General features: G+C 33.8%; 1 protein-coding gene across 8 annotated transcripts in view; it reads right to left on the bottom strand.

Annotated features, from left to right (window-relative positions):
• GRIK2 (glutamate ionotropic receptor kainate type subunit 2) overlaps window positions 1-18,281 on the bottom strand; it is a 684,613-nt gene that overhangs the window by 106,974 nt on the left and 559,358 nt on the right. For 5 of the 8 annotated variants that reach the window (XR_002521364.2, XM_021936816.2, XM_031667694.1 and 2 more), the window contains one exon: window positions 17,686-17,903. Coding sequence is in view for 7 of the 8 variants with exons in the window: in XM_021936816.2 (XP_021792508.1) it covers window positions 17,686-17,903 (218 nt within the window). In the remaining variant the exon portion in view is untranslated. Of the gene's footprint in view, window positions 1-7,599; window positions 10,822-11,392; window positions 12,267-17,685; window positions 17,904-18,281 lie in introns of those variants that run through there. The other 3 variants (XM_021936819.2, XM_021936820.2, XM_021936818.2) reach the window with 3 other exon arrangements.

The following is an 18,281-nucleotide window of genomic DNA, read 5'->3' as shown; positions in this document are numbered from 1 at the left end:
CTTAGGAAAGTGATCGAAATGGAACAATTGATAATGCGGACAAAATAGTAGTAAACTTATAAGCTTACTAAATGGCTGACTGACTACTTAAATTAAGGTGTTGAGCTTACTAAACAGCTTACTGATTACTTAGATTAAGGTGTTGGTGATAGATATGGAGAGCTGTGAATAGCTTTTAGATGCAATGTATTTTGAAGTTACAACCAAAAGTACATGCTTATGGGTTAGATATGAGAGGCGAGCAAGAGCATTGATGGCATTGCCCTCTGTAAGAATGGAGAATAATCATGAAATGATGAAACTGGGGACAAATAAAGACTCCATTTTGAATTTAGTGGATTTTAAGTGACTACAAGACATTCTCAATATAAAAATTATTAGAGAGATGTTTCACATTATTTTTGTTTTGAAATCAAATGTAAATTTTCATTGAAAACATATCTCAATTCAGACACTAACTTTTCATTTAAGACACTTAAGTTGTATTGACTGCATAAACCTAAAAAGCTAAAAAAAAATTCAGTTAAAATACTATTTGCATATACCCAAGTTGTTTCAAACAAATTTCCAATAATTGAACTAAGTAGTAAAAGCAATTTTCCTGTAACATACATAACATGTTGGTAAAACTTGTTCATCTTTTTTAACTTTTTAAGAATTAATCTGGCTTCAAAGAACATATTCTTGTTTCAAAAGTTATGTCTGTTTATCTTTCCAAGTGAAGTAATTTACTAATGGTTATGTCAACTAAGAATTATTAACACTGAAGTAAAAGGAAAATTGTATAAATTGAAAAACTCTAAATTTATCAATCTCAAAACAGAGTTTTTTTAATTTTACATGTAGTTTTTGAAACTACAAGGTTGCTATAATACTGCTGACAGCAACTAAAATCTGTATATTGACTTTTTAAAAATATGTGAAAAATCACTTTTATTGATCTTTATTATTATAACATGAATTATTACAGCTATCCAGATAAAAAATATTTTTTCTTTGGAACTTCAATTTAGTTTGTTTTGGTTCAGTGTGATATTAGTGCAAAAAACATAAAACAAACTATCATTTTTATCTTTGATTATTGAATATCTAGAAATAATTTAATTTCATGAAACATTTTACTTTGTATTCTTTGACTCAACCAAAAAACAATTTGGCAAAAAACTACAAAGCCATTACATTTGTTATCTCCTATTTCTTTCAACAGTTCTATAAACTGGCAATGAGTCATAGCACTTACACATATATACTACATAATATTAACAACTGTGTCTATGACACTTTTCACAGAGTCTGCTTCAGAAAACTGAACACAAATAATTTCAGTGTCATATAGTAAAGCTAAAAGGATTTATTAGTTCATTTCCACACTTCTATAAAGAACTATCTAAAAATGAGTAATTTGCAAAGAAAAGAGGTTTAATTGAATCAAAGTTCTACATGGCTGGGGAGAGCTCAGGAAACATACGATCATGATAGAAGGTGAAGGGGAAGCAAGACATGCCTTACGTGGTAGCAGGAGAGAGAGAAGAGGTCGGTGCCACACACTTTAAAATGATCAGATCTCATGAGAACTCACTTATGAGACAGTATTGGGGGGATGGTGCTAAACCATTAAAAACCACCCCCATGAGCCAATCACCTCCTGCCAGGTCCCTCCTTCAAAACATGGGGATTATAATTCTATATGAAATTTGGGTAGGGACACAGAGCCAACCAATCATTCCATCATTTCCCCTCCCAAATCTCATGTCCTTCTCACATATTTCAAAACGCAATCATGCTTTTCCAAGATTATCCAGCACTAACCCAAAAGTCCAATCCAAGTTTCATCTGAGACAAGATAAATACTTTCTGCCTATGAGCCTGTAAAATCAAAAACAAGTTAGTTACTTCCAAGATACAATGAAGATCTAGGCATTGGGTAAATGCTCCCATTGCAATAGGGAAAAACTGTCTAAAACTAAGGGGCTACAGGCCCCATGGAATTCCAAAATCCAGTAGGGCAGTCATTAAATCTTAAAGTTCCAAAATAACCTCCTTTGACTACATGTCTCACATACAGGGTATGCTGATGCAAGAGGTGGGCTCCCAAGGCCTGGGCAGCTTTCCTTCTGTGGCTCTTTAGGGTACAGCCTCTGCAGCTGCTTTCATGGGCTGGTGTTGAGTTTCTGTGGCTTTTCTAGGTGCAAGATACAAACTGTTGGTGGATCTGCTATTCTGGAATCTGGAGGACAGTGGCCCTTCTCTCACATTTCCATTAGGCAGTGCCCCAGTGGAGACTCTGTGTGGGGGCTCCAACCACACATTTCCCCTCCACACCTAGTGCAGGTTTTCCATGAGGGCTTCACCCCTACAGCAAATTTCAGCCTGGACATCCATGTGTTCCCATACATCCTCTAAAATCTAGGTGAAGATTCCAAACCTCATTCTTGCCTTCTATGCACCCACAGGCTCAACATCACATGGAGCTGCCAAGGTTTGGGGTTTGCATTCTCTGAAACAATGGCCTGAGCTATACTTTGGATTCTTAGAGCCATGGCTGGAGCTGGAGTGGCTGCTACTCAGGGTGCCATGTCCTGAGGCTGCACAGAGCTGCAGAGCTCTGGACTTGGCCCATGAATCCATTTTTTTTCCCCTCCTAGGCCTCTGGGTCTATGAAGGGAGGAGCTGCTACAAAGATCTCTGAAATGCCCTGGAGACAATTTTCCTTATTGTCTTGACCATTAACATTCTAATCTTCTTTATTTATGCAAATTTCTGCAGCCAATTGCTTAAATTCCTCCTCAGAAAATGAATCTTTCTTTCCTACCACATGTTCAAGCTGAAATTTATCCAAACTTTCATTCTTTGCTTCCCTTTCAAACATAAGTTCTAATTTCAGACCATCTCTTTGTGAACACATATGACTGTATGCTGTTAGGAGCAGCCAGACCACATCATGAATACTTTGCTGCTTCAAAATTTCTTCCACCAAATATCCTAAATCATCTCTATCAAGTTCAAAGTTCCACAGATCCCTAGAGCAGGAGCACAGTGACACCAGTCTCTTTTCTAAAATATTACAAGAGTGACCTGTACTCCAGTTCCCAATAAGTTCATCATCTCCATCTCAGACCTCCTCAGCCTGGACTTCATTGTCCACATCACTATAAGCATTTTGGTCAAAACCATTCAACAAGTCTCTAGGAAGTTCTAAACTTTCCCACATATTCCTGTCTTCTTCTGAGCCCTCCAAATTGTTCCAATCTCTACCCGTTACCTAGTCCCAAAGTTGCTTCCATATGTTCAGGTATCTTTATAGCAGTGCCCTACTCTCCTGGTACCAATTTCTGTATTAGTCTGTTTCACAGTGCTGTAAAGAACTACTTGAAAATAGGGATGGTGCTAAACCATTAGAAAATGCCACCATGATCCAGTCATCTCCCATCAGGCCACTCTTTCAACACACGAGGATTACAATTTGACATGAGATTTGTGTTGGGAAACAGAGCCAAATTATATCAAGGAAAAACATCACTCTTTTGTTTTAAAATTATAATAAATCCGTGGGTTTTTTTTTAACCTGACATAGCTGGAGCATCCATCATCATGACCATCTTGTAATAAACTACATTTTCTATTTCTAGCTTAAATTAATATTTAATAGCTGTAAAAGATACAAAAAAAATCTATACCACTAGTTCTTTAGTTCAAAAATTGAAATTTTTCTCCTAAATCTGGGAGTCCTTTGAGGAAAAAATGTACTCAAAATATTAATTGGACAGTTTCTCATATTGTATACCTCATTCTAATCTAAAAAAGCACTTGTTTGCCATTTTTGAAAATTAGGATCAACTGATTTTTCCCATTGTTATTGTAAACTACGGACAATATTTTAGTTGATTAAAGATCTTTTGCTTATTTAAAATACTTCTTTTAATCTTATTTTTACAACTTTGTAACAAAATAATCATAATTGAAATAACGTATGTTACCATCTTTCCATCCAAAAGTGGTCTTCTTTGTTTAAAAATCCAAGCCATTGTGTAACAGTTCAAAAGCGAAACTTCAGACTACGTCAAAACATATTTTTAAATGTACTGAACATTTGACTCTAAGTTTTGTTAATTAACTTCCTTTTTTTTCTTTTATTTACTATTTAAAAAAAATTGCATGTCAAATTCAGTTTGTATTTTCTGAGAATGTATGTTGATAATGACCAATTTAATATCTAAAAAATACATATGACAAACAACTTTTCCATTTTGCTTTGTTGTAGCAAATGGCAATGTTCATTCATGGTGAAATCAGTTCACATATCCTTATCCAAACTCTCTTATTCTTTACTCTTCCAGTTGTAATACCAGTTTCTACATTTTCATTTAATTCTTTTTAATAGTGTAACTTCATTTTAAATTAGAAACTTTGCCCATATGTATTTTTTAAACTAGAAAAATAATTTATTTTGATTAAAATAATAGTATGCATTTCAATTTAATAATCATATAGTTTAGATAGTTATAACTGTAATTTATTCCACCTACATAAAATATTCAAATAAACACATCATAATGTTAAAGTAGGACATAGAAGAAACCATTTAAACCAAATCAAATCATTGCCACTGAGTAGATTACTGATGTGTTGGAAATAACTCATGCACCAATCACATGCTCTATAATACAACATCTTACACAAGGCAAAGGTTAACATGAAATGCATGTTTAGACTGGGCGCGGTGGCTCACGCCTGTAATCCCAGCACTCTGGGAGGCCGAGGCGGGCGGATCACGAGGTCGAGAGATTGAGACCATCCTGCCTAACACAGTGAAACCCCGTCTCTACTAAAAATGCAAAAAACTAGCCGGGCGATGTGGCGGGTGCCTGTAGTCCCAGGTACTTGGGAGGCTGAAGCAGGAGAATGGCGTGAACCCAGGAGGCGCAGCTTGCAGTGAGCCAAGATCATGCCACTGCACTCCAGTCTGGGCGACAGAGCTAGACTCCGTCTCAAAAAAAAAAAAAAAAAAAAAAAAAAAAAAATTAGAAATATATGTGTAAGTTTATTGAAAAAATGTCTTACACTGCTTTGGTTTTAAAATTTCAATTTAACTAATTAAAATTAAATAATTCAAATTTCATATTTTACTCCTCATTGCACTAGATGTATTACATGTGCTCTATAAGCACAACTGTTTTATTAGAAGCCATAAGAAAATACAAATCTAGGCCGGGCGCGGTGGCTCACGCCTGTAATCCCAGCACTTTGGGAGGTCGAGACGGGCGGATCACGAGGTCAGGAGATCGAGACCATCCTGGCTAACATGGTGAAACCCCGTCTCTACTAAAAAATACAAAAAACTAGCCGGGCTAGGTGGCGGGCGCCTGTAGTCCCAGCTACTCGGGAGGCTGAGGCAGGAGAATGGCATAAACCCGGGAGGCGGAGCTTGCAGTGAGCTGAGATCCGGCCACTGCACTCCAGCCTGGGCGACAGAGTGAGACTCCGTCTCAAAAAAAAAAAAAAAAAAAAGAAAGAAAATACAAGTCTAGTCTGATTCTTTAGCCTTACATAGTAAAATTTCTTGGAAGACTTTTAGAGTACACTACTACTTTTGATACTTTCACAGTGTTGTGGAATTCAAATAAGGGAAATAAGACAACATGCTAAAGTGTTTCTCTAATGGCTAGTAAATCACTGCAACCTCATTTCCAGGACATAGCAGGGACGACACGTTAGGCCTGAGATTAGGAAAGAAACATCACCCAGAATAAAGATGACTGAGAAAGGTAGACGTGCAGCAATTACATGGCTACTAACAATGCAGAAAAAAATAATAACAACAAATAAAGATGGGAACAGGTTAGCCACCATTTTTATTTTCAAAATGCAATAGATTTACTTGTTTTAGCTGTAAGAGTTTGACTAAAATGATTATGTATGCTCTGGCATCAGTATAAAAATCAATGAAAGGGCCACTTGCAATTGTTAGGCCCCCAGGGAAACAGCAGTTCTGAAAGTAAAGCCTAGAAGCCTTGATGCTACTCATAAGCTGCTTCATTAAAACAAAGGCCACATACAGTGATCTCAAGCAAACTGTCTGCACAAAAATTAGTTCTCAGCCAGCTTCAAAGGCAGACATATTTTTAAATTTGGAAGTGTTTTCTTTTGCTACTAATATATTTGGCTTCTTGTGAATAACTTTTGCTGTTTATCTGAAAGTTAATTATTTTTTTTTCCTCACAAACATACATTTTTTCTAAATTTCCAAGGGGGCCTCTGTCACAATCAACACTTTCTTCAACATAGCTCTCATCATAACTATCACCACCAAATTGGGGGCATCCTTTCTGAAACACCTCCCTAATAGTTAAAATTTTCCAGGTAGATCATTTAAAAAGATCATTTTTAATAAAATTCATTTCACTCATCCATAACCATCTTGGGTTGTCACCACTTTTCATTCTGACAATATGGAATCCTAAACTACTCAGTTTAGTTCTATCTGTTTGTTGGAGTCAGGTCAGGTTTTTATTTTCTGGTGTTGAAAGGGAAGGTTGATAAAAACTCTTGAAGAATGTGAACTGATATATTTAAAGTCCCACGATGTTGATTTTACTGTCACCATGAAACTGCTCTAAAATAATAAAATCCATTTTAAAAGACTGACTATCTGTAATGTGTACATGGAAACAGATTCCTGATGTATTTATCTTTTCAGTAGGATTAGAGAGTAATCCAGAATATTTGTTTATCAATAATCTAAAATCAGGACCGAGTTATTAATGAAATGAGAATGCAACTGAGTGTCAGATCATAGCATTAACCATAGGTAACCTGTATTAGCAAAAGTACGGTATTCATTTTGGGGGAAATGGATTCATCTGCTACAGAAATGTAATAATTCAACATTAAAGCTTCTCACAATAAGGATAATAGCAAATATATATTGGGAATTTAGTATATGTTCAGTGGTATATGCACAATATATTTAAGACATATACTCTCAGTTTATCTATGGGAGATAAATTGAAAAAAGCAGAAGCCCAGAGAAATTAAATAAATCTGTATTCAGTGAGGAATGTAGAATTTCATGCCACAACCTGGTCTATGCCTTTAATAATTATGTAAAACTATTACATTGACTCAACAATCAATTATATCCATTAGTAATGCTGTTTCCCAATTCTTTGGCTTTTATTGAATTGTTTTTGTAATAAATTGAAATGAACCATAAGCTCATAGTGTTCTGAAAACAGTCAAGGGACCTACAAAGCAAACTAATTTAATGTGTAGCTTCCAATTAGCTGTAATTACAATATTTAATAAATGAAACACCTACCTTTAGAGATAATCAAATCTTTTCACTGAACTTCACTTGTGCTCTGGTGTATACAATAGGCTAATGACAATCAGAAGCATAATTCAAATACTATCAGAAAATGTAAAAGTACATTTTATTGCCAACCCTGAACTATTCTCTCTCTAAATAGATTTAAGATGGAAACTGGGTATAGAAAAATGAATTATATAATCATCCATAATTTAACTCAAATTAAGAAAGCATACCTTATTCTTACAGAACACACTTTTTCATGTACACACACACGCAGACACATTCAGTCATCTGGAGAGTTCTTTATTTATAAAATTATTAAAGAACTTCTCTGAATACACATCAATCAAAGTGCTCACCTTTGTGCATTAGGCAATTAAACAATTCTAGGCACTGCCACAGCCACTAATATCACAGCATAAAAACAAAGATTCAAGTTATTTCAGAGTAAGATCCCTTTAAGAATAAGACATTTACCATTAATGTTTAACCAAGTTTTATTTCTTAAAGCAGTATTTTTGAGGAATTTATTATACTCAGTTTGCAGTTACCAACACTTAAGAACAAGCTCCAAAATTTATTTTGTCCTTTTCCAGATCTATCTGGTGTTAAGGAGAAGAATGTAAAATAAATAGAGATGATTTACAAACTGTACTTCATCCTTGCAAATATGCATGATAAAGTGGTAAGATCATTGAGCATCAGAAGGGTGCATCACTTGACATCATGCTTGCTCCCAAGAAGAAAAATTGTACAGTATTGTCTTTAAATAAAAGTCTAACATTGAAGATGGCAGCAGCAGCAAATAATAGTAAATCTCCTTTTGCTTCATAAAGAAAGAAAAAAAAAACTTAACTAGTATGTGGTATCTTCAATCAGCTCTTAATAACAAACAGCACAGTGATATTACGGTTTTTAGAATAATTTGGCTTTTGGAAAGAGACAGGAAAACAAATGAACAAATGAAAATTCAGCTGGCCAAAGATGCTAATTAGTCTAAAATGCCTTTGCAACAAAAGAATAGCTTCTCACTGAAAAGACAGCATAATAAAGTGGAAAATCAAGACCATTAAACTGCCAAGGATATTTTAAATTAAGTACAAATGTCAGGATATTCGCCTTATAATTAATGGGCTATCTAAGAAATGAGAACAATATGTCTTTACCGATACTCAAAAGTCAGAGCAGCAATATCCCCCACCCCCAAACAGATCAATAGATATTTCATAGTCACAATGTCAATAAGTATAATTTCCTCCAAACTTTAACAAATTAAGAGTCTGGGTTTTTTTGTTTGTATGTTTGTTGCAAAAATACCAAATGATACTTCTATTCAGCAATTTATATAGAATAAATGGAATTTGTCATTTTAGTTTTTTTATGTAAGATATAAAGCACTACAATTTTTAGAATGTCAAGGTATTTTTGAATAATATTTATCTCAGCCTACTTTTTGCACCCAAAATAAGTCCTTCTTGAATTTCCTTCAGAATGTTGCCTAACCAGTAGCTATAAACTCTTACAGTGACAACTATTATCCATTATCCAGCACTTGACATGCTAGCTCAACATCACTATATTAACTGATTTTCGAGTTTTCTCACTCCCTGTGGGGCCCTCTCTCCTAAGACTGATGAGGTGGGTCATGGTGCTTGAGCTGCCATCCTGACTTGACAAACAGCAGGAATGGTCCTTGCACAGAGTAGAGGAGGGAGGACAAGAGAGGGAGAGAACCATAGTGTACTAGTGTACGCTGGAGTGGAAGGGCCTCATGCACATGTTTTCCAAGGCATTAAAACATTGTTTCTCAGATTTTACAGTTCAGTCAAACATACAACTTCTTTATTCAGTTAAAGTGCCCAAAGCTGCTTTAATACATATTGCAAATGTAGCAATTAGAAAGGGATTAAACTTCTGTCCCTTAGATATTTTAGAGAGGCTACTTTCTAAGATAAAAGTTGCTGCTCCTTCCAAGTTTAAATATGCTAAAACTCTAATCACTTCTTATAATTCCCAAAATGGTATTATTGCTTTCTTTTTAACCATTGAATTCACTCTGGCAGAGCGAGAGCAATAAAACTCATCATATTCTAATTTTCAGACAGCTTGATAAACCCAATGTTCTCACCATAGATAAAGTGTAATGAAGCACTTTCTTTCCCATAGGAAAGTCTTTGACTCATATGCTTTCATGCCAACTAGCCTTCACATCTGCTGTTTCACCATTGATGGCTTTAACTTGGCATGCTGAACTAGCGTCTGATGAAGCAGCTTTACTCAAAGGCACCATTTTATTTCTCGCAATGGGAACATAGTAAAATGGTGTTGGTTTCCTGTAGTCCTTATGCAAATCCCTGTAATAAACATAGGATCAGGTCTCACGTACAATAAATTGTGTGTTAGATGAGGAAAGGGGGAGGGAGACAGCCTCTCTGAGTAAAAATAACTTCCTTACTACACAAATAAACCAAAGACATAATAAATAATTAGTCATGTTTTAAATATTTGTATCAAACATGACCAATTTATATTAAAACTATATTAGACACTAATAAAAATATAACAACACTTTAAAATACCAACCTTATTTTATTGAACAAAATACTACCATGTAATCTAATGTTAACTGTAATGAATTTCCCACATTCAGTATTTCAACACCATTCATAAAGGAAAAATAATTTGGGCAAGTTAGAAAAATTCTATGCCTATAAAAATCTTCACTGAGATATTTATTTCAGATTTCTAGAAAAAAATTTTCTGATGGACAATGAAGAACACAGCAACATGAACAAATAAAAATTTTATTGACAATATTAACCATTAATATATTCTGACTGCCCAGACACATTGGTGATCAACCACATCAAGCTTTTATATTTTGTTTAACTCATTAAAGCACAAAGAAAAAAAAAAGATTATCTATAAACTTCAATATGTGAAACAAACAAAAAATTAAAAATAAAGTTTCTTTGTGTTCTAAATAGACATAGCTATTTCCTAATTAGTAATTTGCAAGCAAGTTGGCAAGAATAGTTTTTGGCTTAGAAACCGAAGTATATCAGGTATTTCGTCTTCCAAGTTAGAACAGTATGTTATGTTTGACAAACATTTTGTTTTAGTTTAGATCTGCAAAGGAATATTGAGGGATTCTCAGGTAACACAAAGCAATATATAAATCAGAATTGTGAACTAATTTGCCCTTGCCAGTTAAAATAGCACTTTTTTTCACAACAAGGAAAGGAGCAGAAGTAGTTCACTAAATATTATAGGGTAGTAAAACAAGCTCAGGCAAGAAAACTACAGGAACACAAATCTCAAAGCTCTTGCTCAGAACCCAATTCAATATCAATTTATAGAGTAGGCCAATTAATACCACATCCTTAATGTCACTTAAAAGTCATCTCTTCTTAATTCAGTCTCCATTAGATAAACACGAAGTCTCACGTACAATTCTCCCAAGTCTCAAATATAGAACTTTATGCTTTCAATCCCCATGATAGAAAAACCTACGATAAAGGTTTGCAAAGAAAAGATGAATGTTCACTCCTCAGGTCCCTTAGAACATATATTTTCTCAATTTTCAGTTAGACATACAAAATAAAGTACAGCTCTGAGAAATACAAATGCTCAAAAGAGAAAAGACTCCCTATTCAACTCAAAATAAATAAAAATGACATGAGAAAAAGCTATGTGGCTGGTTAATAACACCTAAATAAACAAGCCAACTCATGTGAGTAGCTCTTTAACACATCCTCTCTATACTTACTGAAGTACCATAAAGAATTTCTAATTGTCATATTGTAAAAGCATTCCTTCTGGATAGTGGTGGAAAATTATTAGAATCTGTATAATAATAAACATGTGCACACTAAAAGACATAACCTGATTTCTAACCATGTGCTGACAAATAATTACTAAATCTTTTCTTACAGACAACTACACTTAACTAGAAATCTTGCTATATAAAATATGAAAAACATTTAAAGAATAAACTCTAAAACCAAACATATCTAAAATTCAAAAAAAAAAAATCTAGATAATATTTATCATCTTTAAATACTATTTTTAGGTTAATTTTCTGCATATGCAAAATGGAACTTTCAAAATGTTTTACCACCAATACAGCAAGAGGAAAATAAACATTCATTTCAGAAAACATTTTTCAATGTGAAAAGCACACTATTGTTGCAATTGTGAAAATTTACTCTGCTAATGTGTAAATCTCTTCACAGTAAATATATATTATACTTGTATAACCACCATTGCTCTAAATAAAAATGGACAAGAATTCTGTTTTGCCTATATTTACAAAATTAGGAGCAATCTCTAATGAATAGTGTATGTTTTTAGATCTAATAAGGATTTGCAGTAAACTACCAACTTTTTACATTTTATCTCTCGATGTAAAAGTTACTTATATTTTTGTAGTATACTAAAGCAAAATCACTCAAGGTCTCAAAAAAATTATTGCAGGCATGCCACACTAGCAATTCAGACTTCAAAACATATACTGTCACCCCACCATATATTATCATATGTTATCACCCCAGCAGAACTTAATTTTAGAAGATTATTGAACTGGTAAGATCAGAATAAGTGGCAGACTATAAAGAACATGTTATAGCTGTATCTGCTCCAATGCTGTAAGGCAAATGTTTTAGAAACTTAATATAATCAAGCAGTTGAGGTTATGTGGGTGAGCCAAAATGATTAATACACTTAACTCTTTTGAGTAACGATGGTTTATGTGATTATATCTTTGGTTATTACCTTTATTGTGATACTATGCATTCCCTGGTTATAGTCTTTACAATTAATAAGTCATTTAACCTCTTTGTGGACCAGTTTCCTCATCTGTTAAATGAGCATAATGATAATTGCTTCCTACCTTCCTTAGAAGTTGTCTGAAGATAAATGAGCTGGAATTTAGAATGTACTTTGCAGAGGAAGGCTGTAGAAGTTAAAAGAAAAAAAAAAAAAAAAAAAGAAAGGGAGGGAGAGAGAGAGACAGAGAAAACAAGAAAGAAAGAGAAAAATCTCCCGAGAAAAATCCTCTTTTGCTCGGTACCAAAAATTAAAACATTTTACCTTGGATGGAATAACCCACTTGTTTTTCATCCCTAACTTAATTACCTATACTTCAAAAACAATGAATTTTAGCAGATAATTAAAATGGGAAAGCTATAGAGGGCTCTATGTTTTGGATAAACCTTTGACTACCCTACAGAATAATAAAATTTTACACATAATCACACATTATACTTGAAAGCCTCTGTCATAGGTTTTCCATCAGTGAATGTAAAATTCATTGTGCCAATGGATAACTGTATGGAATTTGACAAAAGTAGCAAGGTGCTGCAATAAAGAAAAGCTGTGGCATCGACTTAGGGCACACATAGCAGATAATAATCAAATCATCATGGGAGGAGGCTGGGAAAATAGGAATCCATGAATATAGGGTAAAATATTATTTTTAATTACATGTTGTAGTTGTAGTGACTTACAAGACAGAAAATGAACTAATAATCATTTGGGTTTAGCCAAAAGATAGCCAAACAAAATGACAAAATGTTCAAAGTATCAGCTGGCTAGTTTTAGCTACATGTAAGGTAGTACAAGAAAGAAAAGAACAATCAAAACAACAGCAAGGAGATGAAGAAGGAAAAAGAGGAGGAAGAGGAGGAGAGGAAAATAAAATTTAAAAGAACTGACCACTTTGCAAGCTGAATTTAGAGGTGATGTAGAGGGGATAAAACTTGCATGGTTGGATAACAAACGTATTTCTAATCTTCAGTGTCTCGAACCAGCAAAAGTTCTTAAAATTTTCTCAACATGGCCACAAGCCTTAATTAAGAATCAAATTAAGCATGATGCCTTAGATGCTTTCTTAAAACCTCTAAAAAAGTCAAGGCAATACCTTGTAGATTTTCTCATTTGGATAAAGATCTTCTAGCCCAAAGTAGCAATGATTCAGTCTGAAGAGAGGCATGCCTTTAAAAGAATAGCGTGTGTGGCTTTTATAGTATAAGCAGAATCAATTAGACACATTTAAAGGTTAAGAAGAAACTGTACTGGTAAAAGCACTGTCACCCTGGTGTAGAAAGAACTGAGTCTCCAAATGTAGAAACTTGGGCTCTCAAGTTTCTGTGAGAAGGACAGCTGACTTGGAAGATAAATAAAGGTTTGTATTACATGTCACTAAGTTTTTGGCTGTTCGTTAAGCAATATTCTTGTGACAGTTAATAATTAACATAAGCTCAAGATGTGTAAGTTCAGTGCCAAGGACTAGAGGTATAAAAGTGAATGATATAGATTCATTCAATCCCTATTCTCCTGCTGTGCCATAGAGTGTGGAAACATACAGGAACCAAGAAAACACATCTTGGATTAGTAAGTTAACAATAACGTAAGTAAAAAAAAAAAAAAAAAAAAAAAAAAAGGATGTAAAAGAGGAGCACTGTGCCCAGACTGGGTAATTTAGGTATGAAAAGGGTCAGGAGAGTTTCCCTGGAATAAGTGATGTATAGATTAGAATCTAAGGAATAAAGAGACTATAACCAATTAGGTTGGTAGAGAAGGATGGGGATGAAAAAAGAGCACAATGGGCACTGGAGAAAGACATGTAAAGGTACAGAATGCAACACAGGACTGGCATACATCAATTTGGATGGAACTTACATTTTTAAAATATGTGCCAACAATTTAATGACCATACAAAAGAGCACGTGTTTCTTCCTTTGACACTATATTTTTCAGATGGATATAATGTATTAGTATACATAATAAAGTCAGAAATTTCAGGTAGGCCAAATCCAGACAAAGAATTTCTAAAAGTTGGAAAACTTGAGTCATGGATTTCATATAAACAAGGGTATTCAGTATCATTTTGTAAAACATGTGACTCACTTCAAAAATACAAGAATTCTCAAAAGAGGCCATAACACCTACAAGCTATAGCTGAGTGATTTTTGATCCTATAATGTATAGACTTCCATTCTCCTAGCCTTTATACTTCAGGGAGGAAAGAATGTTCCTGTTGCTTGGTAACATTTTGCATAATGGTTAGCCCTGGGGTGAAATTTCAGTTCTAGTACACTAAATTCCCTGATTCCAAGTACATTTTGACTCCTCCTTTAATGTTTCTTAATAAAATTCCTGGACTGTCATCTATTTTACTATCTAAATATGATTAAGAACATATTGGTGATATCATGCAGTTTTCCATTACTTACACAAAAATAACGTGAGAACCACTATCTCCTGTTTTGAATTATTTTTTTCCAGTCATGGCTTTATATTTATCTCTGAGGAGAGTCTGTGTGGTGTGTAATGGATATAGAAAAAAAGAAGGAAGAATTTTTCTTGAAGATAATATACTTTGAGCACCTTGAGCTCAGTGAACAAAATCAATCATGGTCTTTGGACATGGAATTATGCAATGTTGAAGAACAGCTATGTAACTCTGCTATGTCTTTGCAATACTGAGGATTTACACCCTTTAACACCAGATATCTGGAGCCAGCTCTTCTTGCTAGTAGTAACAAAACTATATCATTTTTTTTAATAATAATTTTCTGGAAGGAAGTATTCCAGAACAATTAGTTAACAGCAGGGTCTTGCTAAATTAGTAAAAACAAGATGGAGATTCCTTTAGAAGTCAATGCCTTAAGGGTGCTCCCTAGAGTGTTTGTATGTGTGACTGTTAATTGAAAAATGAAAGAATCATATAAAATGTAAATACACAATAGTCTCTGGTTCATTGTACAGCTTAAAAATGAGTACGTAGTTTCGAATTCTAGACTGCTAGAATTTTTTTTTTTTAATTTCATACAATAGCTGGTATAACTATATACTTAACAAGTGAAATACTGAAATCGAAATTGGAATATTTTAAGGCTACATTAAAACACCAAAAAAATCAATATTTAATGTATTCCTGTGAATTCTAATTTTCTTTTCCTGTTTCAGTAGGAAAACAGAATTCAGCATGTGATAATATTAGCAACACAAGGTAGTTGTCAACTTAGTGATTATCACTGTGTGCTTTTTATTGTGACTTGTGTACATTCCAGATACAAGTCTAAAGAAATAATACATATGCTGTTGGAAATAGAAAGCTGTGTTGTGTCGATTTTCTCAAGGTGCTAGAGGCACTTGTATGTGAGAGAAAAACACGAGGTAAAAAGGAGTAAGAAGAAAAGTCAGTAGCAATGAAAAGTGAAAGTAGGCAAAAATTGCACAGCAGAAAGCAATTGAACTATTAAAAAAAGAATGAAAGACTGAAAAGACAAAAAATTAAGAAAATAAGCTTAAAAATAAAAACTTTATAAAGAAAAAAATATGTTTGGTAATTGATTTTTCAAAAATGAACTTTGCTACTAGTACATTTGAACTTTAAAACAAAATATTTGAGTCTTCTGGGAAAAAATTAAAACAGAAATGTTTATGAACCAGAAATAAACACTTCTGGTGTCAAATTTTTGTGTTAGTTACAATATTTGTATTATCATATTTTACAAACTCAATTCAAAAGTCACCTGGATATTGGAATAATTTAAATGCATCACGCATTCACTTCCTTCAAGTTGTTGACACTAACAACGCACATTTAGCAATTTCAGCAGCTTATTTATTTATTTTCCTTTTTTTTTTTTTTTTTTTTTTTTTTTTTGAGACAGGATTTCACTCCAACTGGCCAAGCTGGAGTGCTGTGTCACCATCTTGGCTCACTACAACCTCTGCCTCCCGAACTCAAGTGATTCTCCAGCCTCAGCCTCCCAGATAGCTGGGACTACAGGTGCATGCCACCACACCAGATTAATTTTTGTGCTGTTGGTAGAGACAGAATTTTGCCATGTTGCCCAGTCTGGTCTCAATCTCCTGGGATCAAGTGATCCACCCACCTTGGCTTCCCAAAGTGCTGGGATTACAGGCATGATCCACTGCGCCTGGCCTAACAGCTTATTTCTTTACAAAAACACAAAAATATTAACAAGTTTTATAAGAAAGGAAATCTTTATAAATTCTCAATATTCAATTAAGAAAAACTGATCCATTGCAATTAATATAGTCACATAGGACCATACTAAATGTAATGTTTTGCTTATATTTCACTATTCAATAAATTTGATTATATAACAGTGATTTTCCAAGTAAATGTGAAATCCATATCCAATACTTAATCTAGTCATATGAGAAATTTACCTTGAAAATAATTAAATTTAAAATATTTGACTAAATCTAATTTATCTTATTTTTTTGGAAATTGGATGTCCAGAAGTTTATTTTAAAGTTGATTAATTTTTATAAATTTTTTACAAAGAAAGTTAAATAATTTGACAAAATACTGACTTAAGTCACATAAAACCAAATTCAGTGATTTTTTAAAATTTATTATTCTGTCTCCAACTAAACTATAATCTCTTCGAAAGTGAGAACTAGAATACTCAATGTGTGGTGTAACTTTTGGCACTCAGTAGGAACTTGATGAATGCTTCATGAAATAATTTATTTTATATCTTGAATTAATCTATTTTTTTAAATTACTATTTCCACTGCACATTTGCACTGTCAGTTGTGTTTCTGTGAACACAGAAAGAAAATATCAATGTTTAAAAATTTGCCCAAGTTACAAAAAATGTAAAAATACTTGGTAAGATATAAAAGGAATTATAAAGTGATAATAGCTGCCTAAAGTGAAATCCCTCAACTGGTCTACTCTGGCCCAGTGAGTGGGCCAGAGTAAGGAGAAGAGAGAAAAAATAGAGGAGGGCAAGGCACTCTACATGACAGAAACTTTTTACAAGCACACTTTCATTTAAATGTTCCACAGGGCTGTCTCTGTAGACACCACTGTGAGTTCAGTGGGACAGCCCCTTTCAACTCTGTGTCTCCCAGAATATTACCTTGGTGAATGTAATATTCTGTATTTTTAGCCCTTAAATCTTGCCTCATTTCAACAAAAGTAAATGTGTGTATGGGAAACATTTTTCCAAGTAATCATTCTATTCTTCTGGAATAGTAAAGTTTTGTAGAATCTGAACATCCTACTATTACAGTTTCAATAAATACATTCTGTGTTATTCAAAAAGAAAAACTTACTGGGAAAAAATGTTACACTTGGGCTGATTTTCCTCAAAACAGGAATAAAATATTGTAAAGCAAAACCTCCTTAGCATTTTCAAAGATTAAAATGGTTGGTCTTGATGAGCATATGTTCAGTTGTACAACTCTCCACCCCTTGAGGTATATGCTATTATTAAGAATTGTGCACAAATAACAGCGTTGTTACACCCTTACATTTGTGAATCGAAAGAAGTTTGTGTCCTATCATTTTAATTTGTAAATTTCAGGTAACCAGCAGAACTTACCTTGAAAAAAGTCATGGTTGCACCATCCTCTACTGCTCCATATTCTATCTTGGTTTGTTTAGCTAAATCATCAGCAGAGTCAATAGGGGATTCCATGCGTTCCACTGTCAGAAAGGCGGCTAAGTTAGCAGTATACGAAGAAATGATGATAAGTGTGAAAAACCACCAAATGCCTCCCACTATCCTGGTGGACAGTGCTTTGGGCATGAGCTCAGAACCTAACAGAGAGTGGGGGAAAGGTGAAACGAATATAGAGAATTTGATCAGCAATCAGATACTTTTGGTCACAGTGGCAGAATGGAATCACTGTGTAATAAAAGCTTAAATCAAAGATTTACATATTACTTTAGTAAACAAGCAACAACCATTGAGAGAGCAGAGGCTAATTTCAGAAAATAGACAATCTTTTAGGACATTCTTGTTCAAATATAGTGACAGGAGACTCCAGTTCTATCTGAGATGATGCAAAGTTCCAATTAAAATATTAATGAGTAACCATTTTTTGATAAAAATAGCATTAGAAGAGAATTTTCAAGCTTTCTGGTTTGTAAACCCCATGTATTGTTTTTTCATATTTTGTTAGTTATGAGGGTTTC

The sequence above is a fragment of the Papio anubis genome, chromosome 6 (genome assembly GCF_008728515.1).
Source record: "Papio anubis isolate 15944 chromosome 6, Panubis1.0, whole genome shotgun sequence".
NCBI lineage: Eukaryota > Metazoa > Chordata > Mammalia > Primates > Cercopithecidae > Papio > Papio anubis.
The sequence above is the reverse complement of the archived record's forward strand: the minus strand, read 5'-3'. Positions and strand labels throughout refer to the sequence as shown.